This window comes from Ruditapes philippinarum, unplaced genomic scaffold (assembly GCF_026571515.1).
Source record: "Ruditapes philippinarum isolate M1 unplaced genomic scaffold, ASM2657151v2 ctg283_1_1_1_1, whole genome shotgun sequence".
Classification (NCBI taxonomy): Eukaryota; Metazoa; Mollusca; class Bivalvia; order Venerida; family Veneridae; genus Ruditapes; species Ruditapes philippinarum.
In genome coordinates this window covers 214,649-240,338 of record NW_026855710.1, presented here as the reverse complement: position 1 = coordinate 240,338, position 25,690 = coordinate 214,649, and the positions used below count along the sequence as shown (strand labels likewise).

Here is a 25,690-nt window from a genome sequence, read left to right as displayed (position 1 = left end):
TGAAACTTTTTTGAATTTCAACTAATAGTTTTCAAGTTATGCCCCAGACAAGGAAAAGTAACAAAGGGCAATAACTCTGTAATTAGTCAAGACAGAGTTATAGTTCTTGTGCACTGCACTTCCTCTCAATGTGCTTGACCATTGCATGAAGTTGTATTGAATTCCAACCATTAGTCTTCAAGTTATGTTTCGGACAAGGAAAATGCAACAGATTGCTGGACTCCTATATAGTAAATTTTTTACACTAAGTTTGGTTGTAATGAATTATAGTACATAATGTATAATGTGTTATGTGCTGAATGTTGTAGTGGTGTGGGGGGGGGGGGGGAGAAGCAATCAAGAAACCAGACTATTTAATAGCTTACATGTATTCTTTAGGTTTATATGGTACCAGTGCTTTACTGATGACTGCTTGTGTTTCAGGATATGTCTCAAGCTGGTGTAGAAAGTCTGGGAAAGAAGAATTCAAGAACAAGGATATTAACGATGCCAGTTATGCTAGGAAAAAAATGAAACAACTGGGTGAACAAAAAAAAACATTTACAGTGCAGTGCAATTAAAGATGACTTTCAAGAGAAAATTTCAATTTCAGCAGTGCAATTAAAGATGACTTTCAAGAGAAAATTTCAATGTTTTTTTTTAATTGTCTCCTAGATTTAGAATTTTTTTCAAAAAGAGTGTCTTTAATCAAGATTATTTTATTTGCTTTTTGGTCACTGGGTACGTATTCTTCCTATTCTTTCGTTTTGTTTTAAACATTAAACTGTTAAATTGCATAGCACTGCTTGGGCGAAATTGATAGTGAAAAAAAGTCCGAAACAATTAGAAAGATGTTCTACTTGGCATAACATTCTCCAATTTTTGAAAAGCAAGCTTTTAAATTGAGTAGTTTAAGAAACTGTTATTACCCTTTTCAGCTTTGTTTTGGTCGAAAGCTCTACAACAGAAGAATCGAGGTCTCTGATTTAAATAAGAAACAGCCAGCATTTAGTATCCCTGGGTGTAATATGTCTTTAATAAAATTGCTTTTTTTAGGATTTTAACCACATTTATGTGATATTAAAGGGACTCCACTGAAGTTTTTTGATATGATGGGACTGAAAAAAAAATTTCCATATAAATGTACAATCTGATGTAGGTTTAGACCTCTAATCTTTGTGCAAAATTTAAGATCATTCAAGCGTTTAAACACTTTTCACTCAAATCGGACTAAGAAAAGCATATAAATACGATTTTCAAGTGGAGTCCCTTTAAAATGCACGTAAAATTGTATAATCAAATCATCCTTAAATGACTAAATCCGTGGAGCTTTCGGAGGCTTAAAGCAATAAGTCAGGGATGTGAACAAAATGAAGAGATGGCATAATTTTAACTAAATATTGGAGATGTGTATAATTAAAATACATGTAGATGGCATGACGTCAACCTAAATATTGGGAAATCAGATATATAGTATTCAAAATGTTGGAGATGTGTACAAATAAAACAGATGACAAGAGTTTGAGTTAGAGATGTGTACACAAAACGAGAATATGGCATACAGTTAACCTAACTATTAAAGATATGTTCAAGTAAAACAACCAGTCTTATTTAGCCTATGAGATGTTTACAAGTAAATGGGAAAGCATGAAGTTTAACATAAATGTGTTTTTTGGTTTTTTTTGGTTTGGTTTTATGTCACACCAGCTTTACTGCACATGCCCATGCCCCTCCATGCATTATTTTAGGCAGTAACAGGACCCTGAAAAGAACCACTGACGTTCTATAAGCTAACTAGATAGCTTTCTCACATAAAATAAATCCAAAGTCATTGTCTGGATTCAAACTCACAGCAGTGAAGGGCAATGACCTGTTTTTGTTTGTTTGTTTCATTATACGCCTTGTCCCAACAGTATTTCAGTCATATAGTCGTTTCCTAACCATCGTTCCTGGAAAGTTACACCAGTACTAGACTACCTTCCCTCTGCGCTTAACTACCAAAGCATCTCCCGGGGATCGAACCCGCGCCAGAGAGGTAACTGGATTAGAAGTCATCGACTCTAACCCCTCGACCACGGAGGCGTAAATGACCTATACCACTCAGCCATAAATTAAGATAAATATCAGAGATGTACACAAGCAGGGACAAGTAGAAACCATGCAGTCTTTGACATTTGTTAGGCTGTTTATTTTACACACTGCTAAAATACTTAAAACACTTGCCTTTGCTGCCCTTTCAGTCTGTCTTATGTTGATTTGAAATTATGCAAATAGCTCTTCTATATCACACACAAACTACTTGTTCTTTGTCCACCAGTACATTACTTCAGGCTTTTACCAGCTGCTGAAATTCTTAAGAATGGGAATACTGTAATATTTGGTAAACATTTGTATCAAAAATTGTTACCCTTAATTAAAGGTCAAAATGCAAAAGAGCCTAAGCTCATCATTCATTTCCTGAAACATGGTAAGTTCTTCATAAACTAGAACTGTGTCCAAAGGACAAGGATGCCCCCACTGACAACATATATATGGTACATAGTGAAAAATCAACAAAGGGCCATAATTCTGTTAAATTTGGTCGCAGCAAAAATTCCTTCCTTTACTTCCATCTACACATTAAGGTTGTTCATCCCTGGAAGTTTAAACAAAATCTGCCATCCGGTTTAAGAGGAGTTGCGTTCACAAATTTCTATATGGTATATAGTGAAAAAATTAACAAAGGGCCATAATTCTGTTAAATTTGGTTGCAGCAAAAATTCCTTCCTTTACTACCCCATACACATTAAGGTTGTTCATCCCTGGCAGTTTAAGCAAAATCTGCCATCCGGTTTAAGAGGAGTTGCGTTCACAAGATTTCGGGACCTACGGACGGACAGACGTACGGAAGGACGGACGGACAGATGGACGGACAAGTGCAACGCTTAATGCTCCCACTTTGTGGGGGCATAAAAATTTATAAATACAACCCCAAGGTGCATAAGAACACATGTTGACCAATATTCTTGTAAACTTTCAGGCCCGCAGGTCAAATACTTTTTGAGCTTTGCATGAACAAGTTGAAAATTGCAAACTTACAATAAGTCAAGGACAATGACTATAACAAAACTGAAAAAAAATCCACATGCAAAATCCCAGGTGCATAGCTTCACAGTGATGTTGATCATTATTCCTGTAAAGTTGGTTGATTCTAACTCAAGCACTCAAGGAACAAATAACACAATATAATAAAATGGTTCTTACTTAGTAAAGGGCAATTTCTCTACAAATACAGGATAAATCCACAAACGAACCCAAAAGTGCATAATACACATGTTGACAAACATTCTTGTAACCTTTCAGGCCTACAGGTCAAATACTTTTTGAGCTATGCATGAACAACTTGAAAATTGCTAATTTTTACTAAGTCATGGGCAATAACTCTGACAAATCAGAATAAATCCAAGAGCAAAACCCGAGGTGCACAACTTCACATGCTGACCAACATTCCTGTAAAATTTCATAACCCTAGGTCAAATACTTTTTAAGCTACATGCCACACAAGTTGAAAATTGCAAATTTTTACTAAGTCAACGGCAATAACTCTAACAAAATAGAAGCAAAACCCCGGGTGCACAACTCCACATGCTGATCAATATTCCTGTAAGGTTTCATGACTCTAGGTCAAATACTTTTTCAGTGACTAAGTCAAGGGCAATTACTCTAAAAATACTAAATACATCCACTCAAAAATACCAAAGTGTACAACTTAAATGCTGAGCAGTATTCCTGTAAGGTTTCATGACTCTCGTCAAAATATTTTTTGAGCTATGTGCCACACATATTGAAAATTGCAAATTTTTACTTAATCAAGGGCAATAACACTAATAAAACAAAATGAATCCACAAGCAAAACCCCAGGTGCACAACTTTACATGCTTATCAATATTCCTGTAAGGTTTCATGACTCTAGGTCAAATAATTTTTGAGTTACATGCAACACAAGTTGAAAATTGAAAATTTTCACTTAGTCAAAGGCAATAACTCTAAAAATACTAAATTATCCACTCGAAAATACCCAGGTGCACAATTTCACATGCTGAACAATATTCCTGTAAGGTTTCATGACTCTAGTCCAAATACTTTTTGACCTATGTGCCACATAAGTTGAAAATTGCAAATTTTGACTAAGTCAAGGGCAATAACTCTAATAAAACAGAATAAATCAACAAGCAAAACCCCAGGTGCACAGCTTCACATGCTGAGCAATATTCATGTAAGGTTTCATGACTCTAGGTCAAATACTTTTCAGTTAAATGCGACACAAGATGAAAATTGTAAATTTTTATTAAGTCAAGGGAAATAACTCTAAAACTACTAGATATATCCACTTGAAAATACCCAGGTGCACAACTTTACATGCTGAGCAATTTTCCTGTACAGTTTCATGACTCTAGGTCAAATATTTTTTGAGCTATGTGCGACACGAAATGAGAACGGACAGAAGGATGGACAATGGTAAATCTAAATGCCCCCTGCCTAAAGATGGGGCACAAAAGTTCATTAAATATTAAAGAGAATCACAAGCAGTAAACTCTTAAACTCACCAGTGCATCAACTGGATTAAACATCAATTATTGCCTCTTTTGCTACATGTCCCACTTGCAAGATATTCTTGGTTATTATACCATTGGCTCTCTCAAATAATTGTCTTCTATAGCCACTTTGTAACCCACCTGAAAATTAAAAAAAAATCATTTTGCTATTAATGTTTACTAATTTAATTGCAAGTAAACACCTTTGAAATTCATCATTACAGGAATACCAAATATTGACAATAAAGTTGTTTAAATGAACATACAAAAAAAGTAAATTAACAGTTTAAATCAACGTAAATCTTCTGATTCCCTATGAATAAATAGGCTAAATCATTTGTAAAGAACTAAATTCAAAATGTTGTTGGTCAATTGTACTTACTACTACATGTACATGAAAACAACTGGGCATTAACTGTTATCTTGTGAGTGTGTGAAAAATAAGATCATGTGACCCTATATTTTGTCACATTTTTACAGTTGGATAAATTATTGTGCAGTAATGCTAGGGGCTTTACTTTGTGCTGTGATCCTTACCCTCAATTATCAATCAATTAAAATTGACCACCTTTACTGGTAAGTCACCAATATACAGGTACAATTGGATTAAGAGATTAGGGCTGTTGCAAATACACTATTATTGAGGGTTTAAACCTTTAACTTGCTGGGGAAAAAAACAACTCATAAAGCATTGCCATCAGTATAGAGCTTGGCCAGTCTGAACATTTGTGCAGACTAGCCTGGCTCTAAATTTTTGGTTAATTAAATTTTAATTTTCATCATGATATCCTCAAGTATTTGTCATCATTCAGAGCTGTTCACTAATTAGGGGAGATAATGTGTAAACAACCAGACAGCGCGATCAGTCGGTAGAGCCGCAATACTGTATTCCTAGGGTCCCAAGTTTGAGTCCCTGTCAGGCTGCACATTTTCCTCGCTCTGTGACATTTTGTCCCCAACAGGGTACTTAGGCTACATAATTATAGCTCAAGAGTTTAATATACATTGCTCTGTAACCTTGTAAAATTCGAAGACAAATTTCAATATAGAAGAGATTGAGTATGTCATGGTTCAGAACTGTCCACTATTATTATATAATGTGTAGTTGATAAAATGAAATCAGGAATAGACAATTTAAGAAATTTATCAGATGAAGGGTGAAATAAATCTATGATTGAATGGATGCAGTAGTTCAGTGGTAACACACTGTATTACCAAAAGTCCAGGTGTTGCATGCACTTTTAGTTTGATTCCCCGCTAGCCAAACCCTCTTTGAGAAGTGACTTCAACTTTGAGAGACTAACTATTAAAATTTTCATCTTGACTTCCCCAAAATTGATAATAGACAGTTCCAAAAATTGAAGGCTACCATTGAAGTCCATTTTTAGAGTACAGTAAGAGCAAAATTAATATGCTTTTTTTAGAATAAAAAGCAATATAAGCAGGACATAATTACATCACATTAAACCAAGACCACAGGGCAATCAATTTATAACTTTTTATGTGTCAATAATTAAAATAATCTTTAAAGAAGGAAACAGACTTTGAATTCATGATTTTTTTCAAAACATGTTTCATATTAAATATCCTCATGATAACAAGAAATTATAACAAAACAGTTTTATATTCAAGTTGTAAAGCAAGAAATTGTAACAAAACAGTTTCATATTCAAGTTGTAAAGCAAGAAATTGTAACAAAACAGTTTCATATTCAAGTTGTAAAGCAAAAAATTGTAACAAAACAGTTTCATATTCAAGTTGTAAAGCAAGAAATTGTAACAAAACAGTTTCATATTCAAGTTGTAAAGCAAGAAATTGTAACAAAACAGTTTCATATTCAAGTTGTAAAGCAAGAAATTGTAACAAAACAGTTTCATATTCAAGTTGTAAAGCAAGAAATTGTAACAAAACAGTTTCATATTCAAGTTGTAAAGCAAGAAATTGTAATGAAACAGTTTTATAGATACATCATGATTGAACTTTTTTTTCTGATAAGATATTATCCTGAATATATATTTCTGAACTCTAATGAATGATTGGAAAAATCATAATACATGTATATCAAAGCATAAAAAAAGTCCATATTGGGATTTCAACCACTTGCCTAATGACTGTTAAATATTTTACAGTATGTACAGATAATTTACTTAAAGAGAGTATTCTCCCTTGAATAAATATTTTTTTTAAATGACTATGTGCAACATAAAATGACTTAAACTGAGGGCCTGATTTCTTGTATCCTGAGTTAACATTTCTGAAAAAGTCTCTTATTTTCTTCAAGCAGTTCAATTATTATTGAATATATTGAAATTTACACATATAATGATAAACTAAAAGTAACATGAACCTTTGTACTGCACATCATCTCCACTGTTTACATTTCTGTCAAATAGTTTCAATTTCATTCCATTAATTGCATCAAAGATAAAATACAAATTGTATTAAAATTCATAAATAATGAATAAGTGTGACCTAACCCATTCAAAAGGAAGCCCAAACCTGCAGACAGCAGCAAATTGTCTCATAATGATTCTGCAAATTACAGTTTTAATATCCTTCCTTCAGTTTAAAAGACAGAGCACATAATAACATAATACATTGTAAGCCAAATTTCTTCAAAACACTTCAGTCATGATGGGTTATACTGCATATAATCTGAGAAAATGAAAAAGTACATGTAAGACATGCTATATGACTTATGAAATGTTTTACTCCAGGGGCAAATGTCCAGGATCACCAGTAAATGCTGTATACATATTATATTTGAGCCGCGTCACAACAAAACCAACATAGTGCGTTTGCGACCAGCATGGATCCAGACCAGCCTGCGCATCTGCGCAGTCTAATCAGGATCCATGCTGTTCCCTTACCAACCATTTTAAAAGTAGAGAAACTGATAGCGAACAGCATGGATCCTGATCAGACTGCACGGATACGCAGGCTGGTCTGGATCTATGCTGGTTGCACACTATGTTGGTTTTGTCGTGACGCGGCTCATTTTAATTTTGTTCCGATATTTGAAGTTTCTGATAAAGATTTCATTTTTAAAATCTACTGTTGCTTCTATTTTTTTATAATGATTTATAAATATCAAATTTGTAGTTGATGATGGCCACCTATGATTTGTTGTAAGACTAATTAAAAGAACAGCTCAAGAGTACATGACATAAACCCTTTCAAATTACAATGGACAATGTCACTTACATAGGGCTGCACTGGCTTTGGACCATTCAGAAATTATTTGATTGTTGACCATATCATGGTAAAAATTTTGATAATGCGTAACTAAATGTTTGCTGCCAAGAAAGGACACATTCATCAATAATAGACCTGATAAAGACATCATCATCATATACCACAGCCAAAGTTCAAACAGGTTCATCAATGGATATAAGGTGTACATCACATTCACCATTACAGGACCCTGCATACTTATATATTTTTTAGCAAACAAATCTGATTTATGGTGGTGTAGCCCAGTGGTTAACACATCAGATTAGTTATCCAAAGATTGATGGCCACATCACACTTCAATCCATGCTAGGGGCAAGAAACTTTACACTCATTGTTTAGTACTTATTGGTTCCAGGCACAGGTAAACGTTGCGTGGCCATGACTTACACTAAACCTCCGTTCCTCCTCTACAACCCAAAACCCTAAAAAAAATTATAAAAAAAAATTTTTATGACTAAAATATTATAAAGGTATTTTACTCTACTTTCATTTTGCATAGAAATATCACTAGCATCACAATTATCAGCGCATATATTCATCAATTTTTCACCAATCTTAACAATCTTGGTCTCAAATCTTAGATAAATAAATACTCTTTAAGAAAACAACAATGGCACCTTCGCTGATTATACGTAGCAAGAAATATCCAAGCCCAAACTGTCAACAAATGAAACTAGGAAGAGATCTGATTGCACCGTTTCGGTAAAACTCTCACGAGTAAAACACACTTAATTCACCGTGAAAGAATATTTCTTTGTATTGCGTATTTAAATATGATAAAATTAAGTTATTATTTATAATAATTGTTCAATCAAAGCATCATATGAAACTATAACGCACCTTTTTTCCTATATGTCAAATTCTCAATCCAAAATGAAAGTAAATTAGCACAGCAGAGTTGTTTCCCTTTAAGTATTTTCATTGGTCCGATGTTTTCCTGTGACCAATGAAAATACTCCATTTGAAAACAATCTGCAGGCCCATTTTACTTTCATTTTGGAATTAGAATTTGACATATAGGAAATTAAAAAAAAAAGAATGAGGTATTCCTTTTTTAAATTTTGACAGGAAGGTCCAATGAACAATTTTACATTTAAAACTGTGCACATGGTCCGAAATCATACCTGTACAAATTCAAAGAACAAGAAAATAGGTCACTTCATCAAAATATAGGTCATCTGATATTAAAGTCTTTAACTCCCTGTGATTCAAATTTCATAGATGTCCATCAAAGGACAAGTCACTTCATCAAAATCTAGTTCATCTGAAAGTTCAATTTTACATCTAAACTGTGCACATGGTCTAAATTTCATAGCTGTGCATAAAAGAACAAAAAAGTTAGATTTAGATTATTGTAGCGCCAATTTTGTACTTCTAATCATTCGAGCATTTTGATTTTGAGGGGGTACTTTGAAATATTAGCAAGACGGCAGTTTTTCTGCTATCTTCTGGAGGTCAGCTGCTTTAAAGCTCAAGGCCAATGTCAGTTCAACCTTTTAAAAGGTCTTGTCCAAAAGGTTTTTTTGTCTCAGTATGAAGATAAAACATTGTTTTATTACCAAATTACAGGCAATTATAGCAATAATCTATAAAAAAAAATCAATTATTTGGCTGTCAAAGTCATACACCAGTCGCGGTCAATTTGAGTTTGTTATACATAAAGGTCCTCGCCTATCCAAATATATGAAGTTTATTCATTACGAATAAAAAAGTTATAGGAATGTACACTGTGCATCTCTTAGTTTAAGGTACTTAACGATTTGAAACCAGACATAAAACAACAAATGAAACTTATGGTCATAAGCTATAAACATATAGGTATTGTCTGCTGTATTGCACAAGCAAATTCATTGAATTTATATCCCCCGCCGAGTACTGGTTATTATTAACACAACAACTGAAGACATGAGGCTTTATTTATATATTAATCATGGCATAAACAGTAATATTCTTTGAACTTGATAAATATTCAGGGCAATAACAGAGCCATAACTGTGTTAAATAGTAAAATCTGGAAATGCCAATGAGATGTATGTATACTACATAACTAATCAAGGGCCATAAATCTGAGTTTAGGTATCTGACTGGAACAAGGCGACTTTATGCACATCTCCTCTTAGTATCCCATAAAGTTTCATTGAATTCCAGCCAGTTGTAGCATTCTGTATGGAAACTGCATTATGAACTAATCAAGGGCCATAACTCTGAGTTAAAGAGTCTGACCGGAACAAGCCGACGATATGCGCATCTCCTCTTGATATTGAAGGTTCCCATTAAGTTTCATTGAATTCCAGCCAGTAGTTGCAGAGAAGTAGTGTGGAAATGATTTTTACTCTATATGCATACTACATAACTAATCAAGGGCAAAACTCTGAGTTAAAGGGTCTGACTGGAACAAGCCGACGATATGCGCATCTTCTCTTGATATTGATGATTCCCATAAAGTTTCGTTGAATTCCAGCCAGTAGTTGCAGAGAACTACTCCGGAAACGATTTTTACTCCATATGCATATTGCATAACTATTCAAGAGCAATAACTCTGAGTTAAAGTGTCTGACCCAAACAAGCCGACGATATGCGCATCTCCTCTTGGTATTGAAGGTTCCCATAAAGTTTTGTTGAATTCCAGCCAGTAGTTGCAGAGAAGTAGCGCGGAAATGATTTTTACTCCATATGCATACTACATAACTAATCAAGGGCCATAACTCTGAGTTAAAGTGTCTGACCCGAACAAGCCAACGATATGCGCATCTCCTCTTAGTATTGATGATTCCCATAAAGTTTCGTTGAATTCCAGCCAGTAGTTGCAGAGAACTACTCCGGAAACGATTTTTACTCTATATGCATACTACATAACTAATCAAGGGCCATTACTCTGAGTTAAAGTGTCTGACCGGAACAAGCCTACGATATGCGCATCTCCTCTTGATATTGATGATTCCCATAAAGTTTCGTTGAATTCCAGCCAGTAGTTGCAGAGAACTACTCCGGAAACGAAATTCGGATGGACGGATGGACAGATGGACAACACCAAAACTATATCCCCCTCCCGATTCCATCGGCGGGGGATAACAAGGAAACAACAATATATTTAGTCAAAGTCAATTTTAATGGACCAAACGTAGACAGTATGTCGGCCAATTTGAAAACAGTATGACATCATTTAAATAGCGGTAATGGTATTATATTATAGTTTTTTCATGTTTCAGTTAAAATTTCTACGTGTTACTTTGCTTGATTTTAAATATTAAATTTATCCTTACTTGTAACTCAAAGTTTATTTTATAACAATTAAACAAGAACAATTGTTTCAGACATATGCAAAAATTAAACAGACTATTGTTGCTTTTTGCAGAAATTTGTAAACTGTTGTTCTGTTTTACGTAAAAGTCTAGAGATTTAAAATATTTTTCCACAAAAACTTTGTTGTTTAGGTATTTAAATAAAATATGTCAATTCTGACCAATTTTAACACTGGTAACATGAAAATATGCCATTACCGTGAAATAAGTCATGACGCGGAATTAGAGATGTTGAGTACAATAGTTTTGTAGTTTGATATTTCTTAACATGCCAAAAATATACATTGCATGTAAAGGGAAAATTATACCCAGCAGGCACTTGACGTTGTTTCAACGTTGAAAAAACGTTGAAATATGGTCGTGACGTTGTTCAACCAATATTCAACTATGGACAACCATACGGATATATTGCCAATGTATATAGAACGTTGATTCAACGTTGTTTATGGTCGAAGTTTTACATTTAGTTTAATCATTATATAAACTTTTATACCACTAATTTTGTGTTATTATTCCTTTATTGAATTAGTCTGTAAGTGATTTTTGTCACGAAATTTTGCGTTAGTATATTCAAAATTAGCGCTTTAACAAATAAAGTTGGAAATAATTTTTCACTTTATATTAACGCTTTAAATGTTTAATTAATATGTTTTGTTGTTTGTTGTTTTATTTTTTAGTTCTTTATGAATAATATTAGATGATCTAATTAATAAATTGATATTAATCAAAACCCCGTTGGTCAGGGGAAGTAATTGTTGCAGTCTATGATTTTGTTTGTTGTCTATGATTATCGTTCGTGCAAATGGTGGTGCTGTTTGGAAAATTTGAAAACAATACGATTGGCAATTTATTTGGATTTCGAAGGTATTACCGTCATGCTTTACTTTAGTCAGGGCTCACGCTGTCGGTCGCCATAGTCGCCATTTGCGATTATTTTATAAGATTGGCGATTATTTTTGCATTTTGGCTACAAAATCTGGCGATTATTTTTTACTTCCAACAGTGTTTATATAAGGTGTAAAAATCGATAATGAATGCAGTAGACCCAATTAACGCCAGCGGGGTGCATTTGATTTAGTGTCAACTTTTTACCGGTCACGTGCTGCTAACTATATTGCCCGAGGTGATAAAATACATGCGAGATGTATAATTGTATAAGTACTTTAAAGATATTGTCCAGCATTTATAATAGCCATCAAGTATCCGTCAATTAGTCACAAAAATCGTTTTAAAATTGATAAACTGGATATTGACTTACCCAAAATTTAGATGCCAAAATTTACCGTGAATTGCAGTAATTGCAAATTTTGATTTTTTTGTTTTAAGCTACTTGACTAAATCGCCAGTGGAAAACAATGGTAAAATATTTAAAAAGTATTAACTTCCAAACAACTGTTTGCACAACAACCAAAATTGTGAATATTTCTTCAGAAAACAGGAAAAATCCGATTGTCACATATTTTCGCGACACCGATAATTTTGATATTTATTTAAAGGTGAAATAAGCTATGTTCTGTTTAAAACTCTTTACTACTATGGCAGAAAATTTGTATTACATTGGTGATGATGATATTTTTCAGTAAATTATTCAGAAAAAAGGCTGCATTCTATGAATGAGTTTGCAAACTTGTGTTATTTCTATAGGCTAATATGACCTAGATCTACTCAAGTTCTGTGTGAAATGTGGAAATTGACAGTGATTATAGCTAGAACAAACAAAAAAAGTTGTCTGATAACAGCATTATGTAAAGTTATAATGAATCTTTAATATTATTGTTATACAGTAATTATACTAATTATAACGTTTTTATTCTGTTCTAAAATAACAATTAAAGTTGTGGTTCTATTTAAAGAAAGGTAGTTATCAATATACACAAATGTATCAGTTTATTTGAGAATCCTTATAAATCTGAAAGTTTTATATAAATGTAATGTTTATTTAATCAACTGCTTAATATGTTGTTAATCGCTAATTCGTGAATAGTCCGCTGAACGTTTGGCTATTATTTTTTTAAGTTGAAATTATTGGCTATTATTTTATTTGAGCCAGTGTGAGCCCTGCTTTAGTTTACTGATTATTTTCTAAAATATTACTATTTATTCTTTAAATTCTACTTTAATTTACTTTATGAAATAAATAAGAGATGAAAACACATGCTTGAGTTGATTTAACACGTTTTCGCGACCTAATTGAATGATTTGGGTTCGGTAGGCATTGTAAGCATGAAGTTATTGATGTCCTTGGCAATTTATGATTTTACAAATCTTGTCTTTCTTTAACTTATTTTGCATATTATTAAACATTTGTCTGTACAATATCCTAATTAGAATTTAATCAATTATAAAATTTAAACCTATTAACTATTTAGTAGTTCGGCCCACATAATTTACGTCCCAAGACAATATATATAACTATGTCTATGTTTATATTTTAGTGATAGTATTATACAGTGTTAATTAGTTTGAAAAAAATACATTATTATTAAGTTAAATAACAAAGTTGACTGTTAAACTTTAAAATTGAATAGTCGTAAATTTATAGGGAATAATAAATCTATTTCTATTTTATTACATATTATTTTATATTCTAGATTCTGGTCCTGGCTGAAATTTAGAGTATTGCAGCTGTAGTCTGTATACCATACACTCAACATGAAAAGGACTGTCAGGTTTGTTCAATTGAAATTAATTCTTATTAATTTATATATTTGAATTTATTTACAATACAAAGTATAAATTTTTCAACTACTGGATATTTATCTTGTCTTAAAATATATTATTTTCTGAATATTCCTGTAACATTATTAATATAAAATTTACATGTTTGTTGATTTCAGGATGCTGCATAAAATGGTCTTAGCTAGAGCCTAGAATGTTAATTTCTTGGGAATATGCTGCAAGGAACTGACGGGGAGCAGTTTTTCTTACCAATCATAGGTGAGACTTTTAAATAGCTTCTTTTTAAAAAGATTTTGTTGTCTTATATACAGTATTTGCTGTCAATATGAAACTTAGCTATGTTTCAATTTCTATGCTGTTTTATGATGTAAATCTTAGAGAAAAGCATTTTAAGATAAAAACAAATCACTAAGTTGAGTAATTATATGTATAATTTGAGATTGACCAAGTCAACAACTTCTTATTTTTATTTGCAGAAGCAGTAAGAGACAGCCAAAGAAGTACTCAAACACCTGACATACCAAGAAAGATCTAGAAGAAAAGATTGGAACAGATTGTAGCTTAATTGTTCAAACTATCAAAGTGAATTTTAGCTGCACTTGAACTGTATTTTTTAAATAAAATATCTGAAGTATTTAATATTGTCTTGATATTTTGTTAAACTTGGTAACTTTGCTTTATATCCAAAAATTAAAGTATGGTGGGTTTTCAACGTTGAAATGACATTAAAACGTCAACGTTGTATCAACATTGAAACTTCAACGTTGTATCAACATTGAAATTTCAACGTTGTTTCAACTTTCAAATCCCAATATAAATCCAACCTTATTTCAACGTTGAAATCTGACCATAATTCAACGTTGAAACAACGTTGATGTGCCTGCTGGGTAATTACTTCAAATATAATTGTTGAAAACATACACTGATATTGTACATTAAGATAAAGGGAAATTATAATAAACATTTCATTTTCAAATTAAACAAAAGGTCAATTATAGGTCAGTGTCACATCTAAATTATTCAATCTGTTATTTGGTAGGATGTCTTATTTTGTCAAATCTACTTGGCAGAACAATTTGTGAGAATCAATCTTAAACAGTTAAAAGAAACTGTACAGTTGCTTGTCAGTACTACAAACATCATTGAAGTACCTTTAGTGGGTTTAGAACTTTTTTGCAACAGACACACTGTGCAAGAAGCAAATAATGTCTTTCTGTCTTTTCTTCTTTTTCTTGGGTGTACGACATGTTGTTGTTGTTCGAATTTTGTGACATATCGCGGGAAAACCGAAGAACAGTGAAATAAATAGTTCCCAACATTGACTTCTCTATATTTTGATTTTTAATAACATTTAATCAATTAATGTTAAAAACATAAGCGTAAAAATACAAGACAAATCAAATTATTTATCTAAGAACAAAAGTTTGTGGAAATTTCAATTTTATCTCTTTTACACAAATTACTCCGCTTGTATTAGGTTTAATAGTACTAATTTATTTCTGTCATTTTGAAGTAAATTTTGTCCGCCTACTGCACATAAAGACAGACAAAAACATTGCCAAAATGAAATACATATCCTTAATTACATACAGCTGTTGCCAATTTAGTACCATCATTGTATTTCTTAAGACATTCATTTGATCCATTTGCTTCAGTTATTAGTTTTCAATATTTAGAAAGTCCAAAAATGTGTCATATAACGTTATAAAATTCATTGACATGCAATCATAAATTACTTTTATATATCTCCAAATTTGCTAAAAAAAACATTTTTAAATATTAAAGTATAAACCCAATTACACATCATTTTTATAAACTTCATCAATGCCCAAAATCATCACCAATTAGTCTACACTATATATCTATATCGTCCGCTTTTTTCCTCTTTGTCTATATTGTCCGCGTTTTCCCTATATGTTTATATTATCCGCTTAAGGCGTCCGCGTTTTAATAGACAGGCCCTAGGATGAACGCCAGGCCCATTTTAGAGAAGAATTACTAACCATGTTATGAAATGACATATAATTAAACCGCACGCAACAAATAGAAAAGGACTGGGTAGTACATGTATACAATGAGATTAATGAGTAGAGTTTGTTATAAAAGGAAACACATTTCACAGTAACAACAAATGCAATATAAATGTAAAATACTTGTACAATAACAAACTAGATCTATATATTTGACATTGTAACATGTAGATAATCATCTGGGCGAAAGCCCGTTGCTTTTCCTTAGATACAAATGTAGACTAGATAGGCGTTGAGGTGCAAAGATTTTGGATTTTGGAGAAATACAATTTTATGATCAGAGTATCACAAGTTCCCACTGCACTTCCATATGGAAAATCCAAAATTACACAAGAGGGGCTCTGAATCGATTATCTGACTTGGTGGAAGTATATGTAATTGGGGCAGGTGAAGGTCAAAGTTTATACTACAGCATGACATACCTTTTAATCTTGGGAGGGGGGTTTAAAGTAGAACTGGCAATGCATTACAAGTAATGGTTGTTTTCTAGGTAATCATTTTGGATCTTATTTTGTAGAGATTCTTTGAGAACAGCGATAGACAATCTTGTGACCAGTACATTTATACTGTACCTACAGTGGCATCAATCTTACATACCTTATGATTTTTGAATCAAGGCGTTACCACTTTTCAGTAAAAAAATATTCATTTCCTGACCAGCATGTTTTTCATCATTTTGTTCTAGATAACTTATATCAGCATTGTTATCTAAAACCTTTTGATGTTTTTTGGACATTTTGAATATCTTTTTATCATGTTATCTGACATGATATCTGTTGAGTCTGTAGGCAACTCATCAAGAGCAGAATTTGACTTTAACAATTGTACTCTTTGGTTTGGTACATAAGTATTTACCAAAACAACGTCTCTTGTACTTTTGTTTAAGGGAATTTTCAAAACTAAATATACTGCTTCCTGTGCACTCACTTCAACACTGATCGAAAACACATTTTTAATGTCTCCTACTTGCCTTTTTATATCTAGTTTGTCATTTCTTGCTTCTTTTGAAGCAGCATGCATAAGATTATTCATACCATATTGTGATTTACTTATATATGAAACAATTCACAAGGCACAAGCATACGAATCTAAGACAAATTGAATGTCAGTGTTTGCTTTGCATGCTTTCAACTCTGATTTACACGTATCTCATTTGGATTGGAGTTTAATGAACTGCTAATGCATTAAATGTAATCATTCTCATTTACCTGTGCATTGTCTGTCAAAAAATTCTCAAAAGACATATTGTATCCATGTTAATTCATTTTTATTTTTTTTCGTACTGTTTGAGATATTTGTTCTTGTTATTTGGTGTTGGTCAAACACCATATTTTTTTTTGCAGAGGTGGTCATGGAAAGCCAAAACGGCATGTCCGATCTTGCCCTTTTTACATTCTTGAATGTTTGTGGATTTGGATGTCTACCAATGTCCTCTTTTTATTTTTGCACAGTCAATAATTTCACCAACACAGTAATAGCTTAACATAGCTTATTATTTTCCTAAAATTATTTACACAGTGTTTGGCAGATTTATCACTGGAACAACGAAAATCATTCAATGCATCTAAATAATAATCAGTGTGACACTCATAAAATTCATTTATGACTTCGTTCCTGTTATATATAGTCAAAACTAAAAAAAATCTTTGTTTTTTCAAATAAAAACCATAGGGTCAAAATGGACCCCGTCTATGGGGGTCATTTATTTTCCATATATTTACATGTACATAGTAAAAGCTTTAAAAAATCTTCTTACAATATTACAAAAAGCTTAGATATTTGGCATTGAAAATGTTCCAGTGATTGTCCACCATGTTGAAATAAAACCCCTAGGGTCATTGAGAAATGGCCGTTTGCAACACCGGGTCTTTTTCAATTAAAGGTGATTTTATAGAACATTAATTTACACATTGAAAACTCATTTCTATAAATTATTAATAAAATGTGTTTAACAAATGTGAAATTCAAGGGTTATCCGAAAAGTTTCTTGAAAAATGTCGTATGGTTTTGATTTATTAATATTTTTCGATGGTACTTGCAAAACCATTTATCATTGTTATTAAGTGCATGAAGTATTTGTTTAACTTTGTGAAATGCTATTATCGACAAGGAGTGATACTCACATTCAAAAAGATACAGTGGAAAATTTTCATTCATAAACTAATTTGATTACTGTCATAACTTTGAATATTATGATAGCTTTATCAACAAAATAGTTTACGCCTGTTTATGTTCAATGTACTTTTATGTTATATACAAGCAAATAAATATGATTGAATGTTAAAAGTTAAATTAAATAAGCTATTAACATTTATGCAATGCTATAAATTTTATTTCAGGCTCGTTTGAAATATATGTCAATGGAAAACCGTTATATTCCAAGTTAGAAAAGAATTGTTCCCACCCGATTGCATTAGTGGTAAATATATCATTTTCAAAAAAATGCTAAACAACGGTACAGTTAGGGGCAATATACATATAACGAAAACATTGTAGATATGAAACAAATTTCCTAACAATACATAACTGTTTCATTTTAAGGTTTAAATGATCATAAAAGCTATTTAAAGGAATAGCCTTATTAACTGACAAATTTCAACGCTTACATTCAATATTATCCTTTTAGAATAAGTATAAATGTAATTAAAACGATTACTCTTGTCAACTGATAAATTTTAACGCTTATATTCAATATAAAATATTTTCCTTGTTATTTCAGATATTTAATTCAATACACAATACGATTCACAACCCCGACTCCAAGAAGACAAAAGACAGTTCTACACAATTTTGTATTCTTGTTTAGACAAACTATACCTTCCAAAGAAATACTTAGAAAGAACAAACATCAACATGTCACACTTTTGTCATACTTCATTGCATTAGTAGGAAGTTAAACATCAGTGCATGAGTAGATTTTAATTTAATTTTTATACTTAATTTTTGGAATATTGTATTTATATTTATTTAACTTTCTTTGGACTCTATCTCGCCTTTCATGTCCAATGTATAAATGCATAGCGAATTTCTCTCCTGATGCAGTCGCGTAACGGGCAGATTTATCTTGTTTTAGCTTAGCATACTAATATTGAATTTGTGACAGATGTGCTTCTATAGATCTCTAGATAACATGGATTAAGGTAATATTTATTGCATAGATTATTAATACATCTTTCATTTGTAAATATGTTTGCCGTCGGCTTGGAATGACTTTTGGATACTTAAAGCTTGTAAAAAGCAGGTTCCATAAGGATGTACCGCCGACGACAAACATTCATAACTTATTTTGTATATATGCTAGCATAGATTACTTTGAAATAAAATATCTATAATTCTTTTCATAGTCAAACACTTTTGCTTTTGACAGTTTGCAAGTCACAAACCGCTTTATGGGTTAGATACTTCTTGATGTGTAAAAGGTAATCAAGAATTTAATAGTGGTGTATGTATCCTATGCTGTTTTATTGTTACCTTTTACTGTTATATATGTTTACATATTTATGTAAAATGGATAAAGAGTTCTAAATCATTCCGATATACTAATCATCTTTTGCACCATTAGTAAATTTTTATGTTATCACAAGTATATAAAACAGATTTCTTTCCAATTTTTGAAAATTCTGATTCAGCAATGTTTTGAGAGACTTATCCGTTACAACTCGTTTAGGTAGCATGGAAAGCATGTATCCCAATATTTTTATGTTTTTGATGAGGTGTACAATCACACATGTCTTTTGTTATACGGTGAAAATACCGGGTTATTGTCATTCAGTGGCTTACGTTTCTTACATCTGGAGCTGGAGCAAGCGGCGATCAGTTCATTTAAATGGACAATAATGCTCGCCCCCATAGGTCCAGGGTGGTCAAGGACTAACTAGAAAGGGAGTCTATTGAGCGCATGGACTGGCCAGTTCGCTTACTAAATTCTTATATCCAATAGAACACATGTGGAATGAGATACAGGTTATAATTTCAAATCGTCCGCCGCAACACTTAACCAGTCAGGAGCTTTGAGCCATGTTGGTCCAATAATGTGCAGCCATACCTAATAGGAATCAAACGATCACTTGATTATTGTCAAAAATATCATCAGTAAACCGTATTCTTAATTTCTGAAAACTATGATATAAAGTTCAGCACTGTTCCGACCTGCCTATCGAGCACGTCCAGTTTAAAAGATAGGGACAATAAGCACACAAACATCATCTTTCGTCCGATCAACTTTAACTATTATTTTAACGTTAATCATGACTGAATGGACCAGTACACAACAACAATGTTAAACATTTTTTTTTACATTTCTTTTCCAATATATCGTTAACATGCAACAGCTAGGAATTAATAAGTCATGATATACTAAGTTGCTACATGACTATGAATAATTAAATATCAGGATAAAACATTGTAGTTCATTATCAAAAAGCTAAATCAACCGGTGCTTTATCAGGCGATAAAATATGCTTAAGGTGATTTTCCTATACATTTCATATGTACCATGTTTTATTTTATTATTTAAATATGGTATAGTAATACAGAAGTATTATAGGGGACTCAGAACATGCTTCAGATGGAGCGGTTACAGAAATTGATTCCGGACGGAATTTAACAGGGTGGAATTTAATTCTAATAGTTGCTATTATGGATATTGTTTGGCCCAATTTGAAGCAACTATATGTGTATAAAGTCGTCAGCGTTGATTTCACGCTTGCATGGCGTTATCATTTTAATAAAGAATAACCTAGTGCCTCTTTTAATTTACATTTTAACTGATATTTCAATCAAAAACCATAAGTTATAGGTGAACGAACACAACTTTCGCTTTCCCCTGAAGCCGCCCTTGGATTGTCAACATCTTTTATCTAAGGTTTAAATAGATGTCACCTATAATGTCATGACATAATGTTTAGAGTGATAAAAGGATATTTTACATCAGATAACGGTGCATATATACTTCATATTTGGTGCAAATCTGTAAATGGAACGTTTTTCTGACCTTAACCGGAAAATCAGTTACACAGGACATGTGTATAAACTGTTGCTATCTTTTATTCATATGGGGACTATATTAGTTGAAGTGAAACGGAAGTAAGCTGCATGTTTTGATGACAAATATTGAGACCACATTGTTATTGTAGCAAGCATTGCGTGAAATTTTTAATATGACAGCGACCTGTCGAAGAATGGATTGCAATGAGTTGAATTAGCAAAATTTGCTTCAATATTACTTGACGAAATAACATAACCTTCCATGTTGTTTAAAGCGTATTTCTTTGATCAAAAAACAAACAAATAATTACTTTACAGTATAGTTTGTTTAAAGCTATACTTCTTGTTTTAAAATTTTACAATTAACACGCAGGGAAATATAATATTCTGAAGAGCTGGAAGTAAGTTTTAATTTGTTATGATTGATACTAAAAATATATTTGTCTAAGCCTTAAAGGTTAGGATGATTTCTAAAATATCTGATGTTGGCACCAGATTTAAATGAACTTTAACGAGAGAGGTTGTTAAAATTTTAACTTAATGTATTCCCGTTGTTTGCAAGTCACTCATGCGACGGTTTTAATATGAAGATTATATTGAATAAAAACTATTTCAGATATTGCGTTTAAATTCTAAAACGAAGCTGTGTATAAAAATCAAACGGTTTGATTATGATATCCGTCCATATCAAATGTCATGTACAATGATATATCTTTTATTCTTTTCTACAGGCTTGAAAAGGTAGCCAATAAAAATTCTATATGCCTTCATATAATTCGGAAAATATATCTCTAAAACAAACCATTAATCAAATATTATGTTTATTATTTTTATTTAATTTTTTTTGTATACATGTACAATTCATGATGATGGAATAAGGAAGATTTATATCATACAATGTACTGTATATCCATGGCAGTAGTATAAGGACTCGACGACACAGTATATTCTTTGTCTTAAATATATTAATAATAACTATATTATATTTTAACTAATATTTATCTAGATTTAAACTGTATGAGTATAATAGTGCAGTATGCTGCCGATAACAAAAGAATAAACTGATGTTGCATCATTATGATGTATTATATATAAGACTTGACGTGTATTGAATACACTTAAACGTTTATCATTTTATAAATGTAGTAATAAATTTTTATTTTCCTTAAGCTTGACAATGGCAACCGCTAAAGTTATTAGTGAATTATTCGGAAATTTTTGAAGCAGTTTCAAATGCAGTGTCCATACGACTAAATTTATTTATATTTGAACACCTTTATGAAAAACGGATTTATGTTTCTGCTTTGCATATAAGTGGTTTAAACAATACGTATTAATTTGCTATTAACATAAAAGGAGTAATAATAATCCAATGATTCTGTATCTACAATGAACTTTTGCTTCAGAACAGACTGTTTTTAAACATAGCATAAATTTTGCTTTTGAAACGGAAAAAAATAGCTTATCTTGAAAGTTTTATTTATAGATTTAACGTTAAACACATGTATGCCTATAGTACGTATGTACAACTCGTATACAAATAACCTGTGGTATATGCCACTGTATTTACATTTTGCCATATTGATAATCAAAACTTAATTCATTAGATCAAGTCAACAAACAAACTACATGTGGTGTTTAAAAATAATTTACGACTTGTTTGTCACTTCGTATTATACATGTAATTACAAACTAAAAATTATACATATGGATACAAGTTGTATAGATAAGTGCTAATTTGTTTGATACTTGCTCTTTCAGAAATTAAATGGAAAATTGATGGAACAATGGATTTAAATCAGATGGATAAGGAATCTACTCGGAAAGAATACAAAAATACCTTCGTGCTGTCAGTTGCCTTTACAGCAGTATTTACTTCTTACTTAGCAATACAAAATCTTCAGAGCAGCTTGAACGAGAAGCATGGTCTTGGAATTATCTCCTTGTCATGCATGTACTCTAGTTTAATTATCTCAGGTATCATTGCACCTGCAATCATCAATGTTTTTGGCGAGAAAAGGGTGTTAGTAATATCTTTCTTATGTCACGTGATTTATATAGGAACTAATTTTTATCCAATCTTTGCGACATTAGTTCCATCATCTGTGTTATTAGGTTTAACAGCAGGACCAATGTGGACATCACAAAGTGTTTATCTCGCTACCATGGCTTATTCCTACGCAGGAAGAACATCTAAGGATAAGCATGCTGTACTGAGTAAATTCAATGGAATTTTCTTTCCGATGTATGAAACCACGCAAATAACGGGAAACCTTATATCTTCGTTGGTCCTGCAGCAGGGAAGTTACAATAGCAGTATATCAAGCAGTGCAATAAGCAATAATATGACTATTACTGATAAACTGTGTGGCAGTGCAGATTGTCCTATGTTAGTTAAAGCCACACATATCGACGAACCTGGTAGAGACGTTGTGTTTATTCTACTAGGAATATTTCTAGGTCTTGACATATTCGGTGTGCTTTTGACGTTGTTTTTCTTGCCCCCTTTGAAAAGGTTGAAATATAAAGGTAGTGTTTGTAGAACTTTGGCACTATGTGGAAAGGGCTTAACCGATGTTAACATTTTACTTTTGCTACCATTAATAGTGTTTATGGCAATGGAGCAAGCTCTTCTTTGGACTGTTTATACAAAGGTAAAAGAAATCAAATTAGATTAATATTTTCTCTATTTATGAATAACCGTTTTCTAAAAGACTACATGTAATTAGAAGCTTATAAATCAGGCGTGTATGAAACTAAATCTTTGACAGGAAAAAAATGAAAATTGAAATCATTAAATTCTTTACTTTTTATTTCAGTCTTTTATAAGTTGTCCATTAGGAATACAGAAGCTTGGGTTCGTAATGGCAACCTACGGAACATCTACAACACTGTTCGCGTTCGTTGTCTCGAGAATCTCAAAGTTTACAGGAAGATATATTTTATTTACAATCGCCGGTGCTTTCAGCCTCGGAATTCTTATCACTTTATTTTTATGGGAGCCCAGTTCAGAAGACGTCATGTTTATCTATCTGATACCTGTAATCTGGGGTGTGTCAGAAGGCATTTGGCAAATCCAGTCAAATGGTATGAAAATATTTATTATTATTATTATTATTATTATTATTATTATTATTATTATTATTATTATTATTATCATTATTATTATTTAAATGAAGAAATCATACTTCATTTAACCATTATTATGACTGTTAGTATTCAAATACATGTAGTGTTGAATTGATGAATTCGTTTATTGAACACATTTTTTATCGGTAAAATATTGAAATGTGGATAAGTTGTTTATTCAAATTTTATATTTGTTACGCATCTTTTATTAAGTATTTTTCTGTTATTCGTTCAAATATATATCTATACTGACTACCTTATGGCGGTTTAAACAAGTTTTAACAAGTCATATTTTGGAGGTTAAGAAAACATGTACATTAATATTTACTGTTTATTATGTGATTTGTCAATTAAATAATTTACTTTCATAAGCGAATGTACAAATGTGCCTCTTTAGTTTTTCATACACTAGTGATATAATTATTTTTGTTTGTTTCAGCTCTAATTGCATTTTTATTCCCGGACAAGAAAGAAGTCGTATTTGCCAACTATCATACGTGGAAAGCCATTGGTTTCACCATGCCTTTTGTATATGGAAACATACTCTGTGTGTCAACAAAATTATTAATAGCCATTACTTTACTTATAGTAGCAATGATTTCATATCTTGTAGTGGAAATAAGAGTAAAACCAGCAAAGCCTTGTAATGAAATCATTACAGACGAAGAAAATAAACTAAATCCAGACAATAATACTGCTAATTGTTAAACATTGGTACAAATGACAGCAATTTCCTTACATGCTGTGTGCAATGCATTTGATTCAATAAAGTAAAAAGCTTTGCAAACTCAAGTATATCAATTTTCATTAGGATTAGGCATGTAAAGATTATCGATTGCAAATAGTTCAACTATATACACTTAAATTGCCGAATATTAGAGCCACTATATATCGACTTCAAAGATAATTTATGGTTTGTTTACATGCTTGTGCAATCGAGTGATAAAAAATAGTTTCCTGAGTTCATATTTTATTATTTCCTATGTATGACAATCATTTCAATACGTGCATGGTATGTATTCATACCACAATATGATTTGAAATGAAACCAAATAATGATCTTTACAAGAACATGTGAATTATCGTAAGAGTCGTAAATTCGCAATAGTGATGCCAACTATCGACATTGTCATCATGATTGTGCTTTTAGATAACTCTTCCTATCGTATTATACTCATCTTTTCACGCAATTTAGTTTGTAGCATCATTTCTTTCAATTAAAAAAGCAGAATTGTCAAAAGCTGTTAAAAGTAATCGGGTAGAAAATGTAAAGTAAAGCTTTTAAGTTCCCCAACGATATATTTTCTATACATAATTGAGTACTTTGTTTAGCAGGTCTTAAACTATAACAATTTTTTTATAATCTATATCAACACTTAATTTATGTAACGAACTTATTTACAAATGTGTGTATTTTTTATTAAGATATGTCAATCAATAATTTTAAAATGCCAATATCAGGCTTATTTATATGTGTTATGATATATCATATTTAAGTACTGATTTTTAACTGTAACTCAGTAGTTTTTTAGTAACTTAATATAGTAGAAGACAATCTTGTGCTTTATCCATGAAAATACAGTCACACTGGTTTGTATACGTTAATAATGTAAAAGACAATCATACTTTGTGAATTTAGTTGTGATTTAATAATCTTATCAAATACATACAAAAAAGACGCGTCCGTTCAGGCGTTTTCGATTACAATTATTTATTATTTTCAGGTCTTGTTTTCTTTCTACCGAACTCATTTGAAAATAATTCATCAAAATAACTA

The 25,690-nt window shown here is 31.8% G+C and overlaps 1 protein-coding gene and 1 long non-coding RNA gene across 3 annotated transcripts; both read left to right on the top strand.

Annotated features, from left to right (window-relative positions):
• Positions 1-11,892: 11,892 nt before the first annotated feature.
• LOC132744148 (uncharacterized) lies at positions 11,893-14,461 on the top strand. 2 transcript variants are annotated; one of them, XR_009627659.1, is made up of 4 exons: positions 11,893-11,953; positions 13,681-13,758; positions 13,927-14,026; positions 14,245-14,461. It is a non-coding gene; the product is annotated as an uncharacterized LOC132744148 (long non-coding RNA). The 2 variants fall into 2 exon arrangements; XR_009627658.1 differs by having other exon boundaries at positions 13,927-14,461.
• Positions 14,462-20,666: 6,205 nt separating this feature from the next.
• LOC132744147 (protein unc-93 homolog A-like) lies at positions 20,667-24,705 on the top strand. Its single transcript, XM_060732766.1, has 4 exons — positions 20,667-21,185; positions 22,546-23,438; positions 23,604-23,871; positions 24,353-24,705. Exons 2-4 carry the CDS (start codon positions 22,572-22,574, stop codon positions 24,619-24,621), a joined length of 1,404 nt encoding a protein of 467 aa, XP_060588749.1. The 5' UTR covers positions 20,667-21,185; positions 22,546-22,571; the 3' UTR covers positions 24,622-24,705.
• The last annotated feature ends 985 nt before the right edge of the window (positions 24,706-25,690 follow it).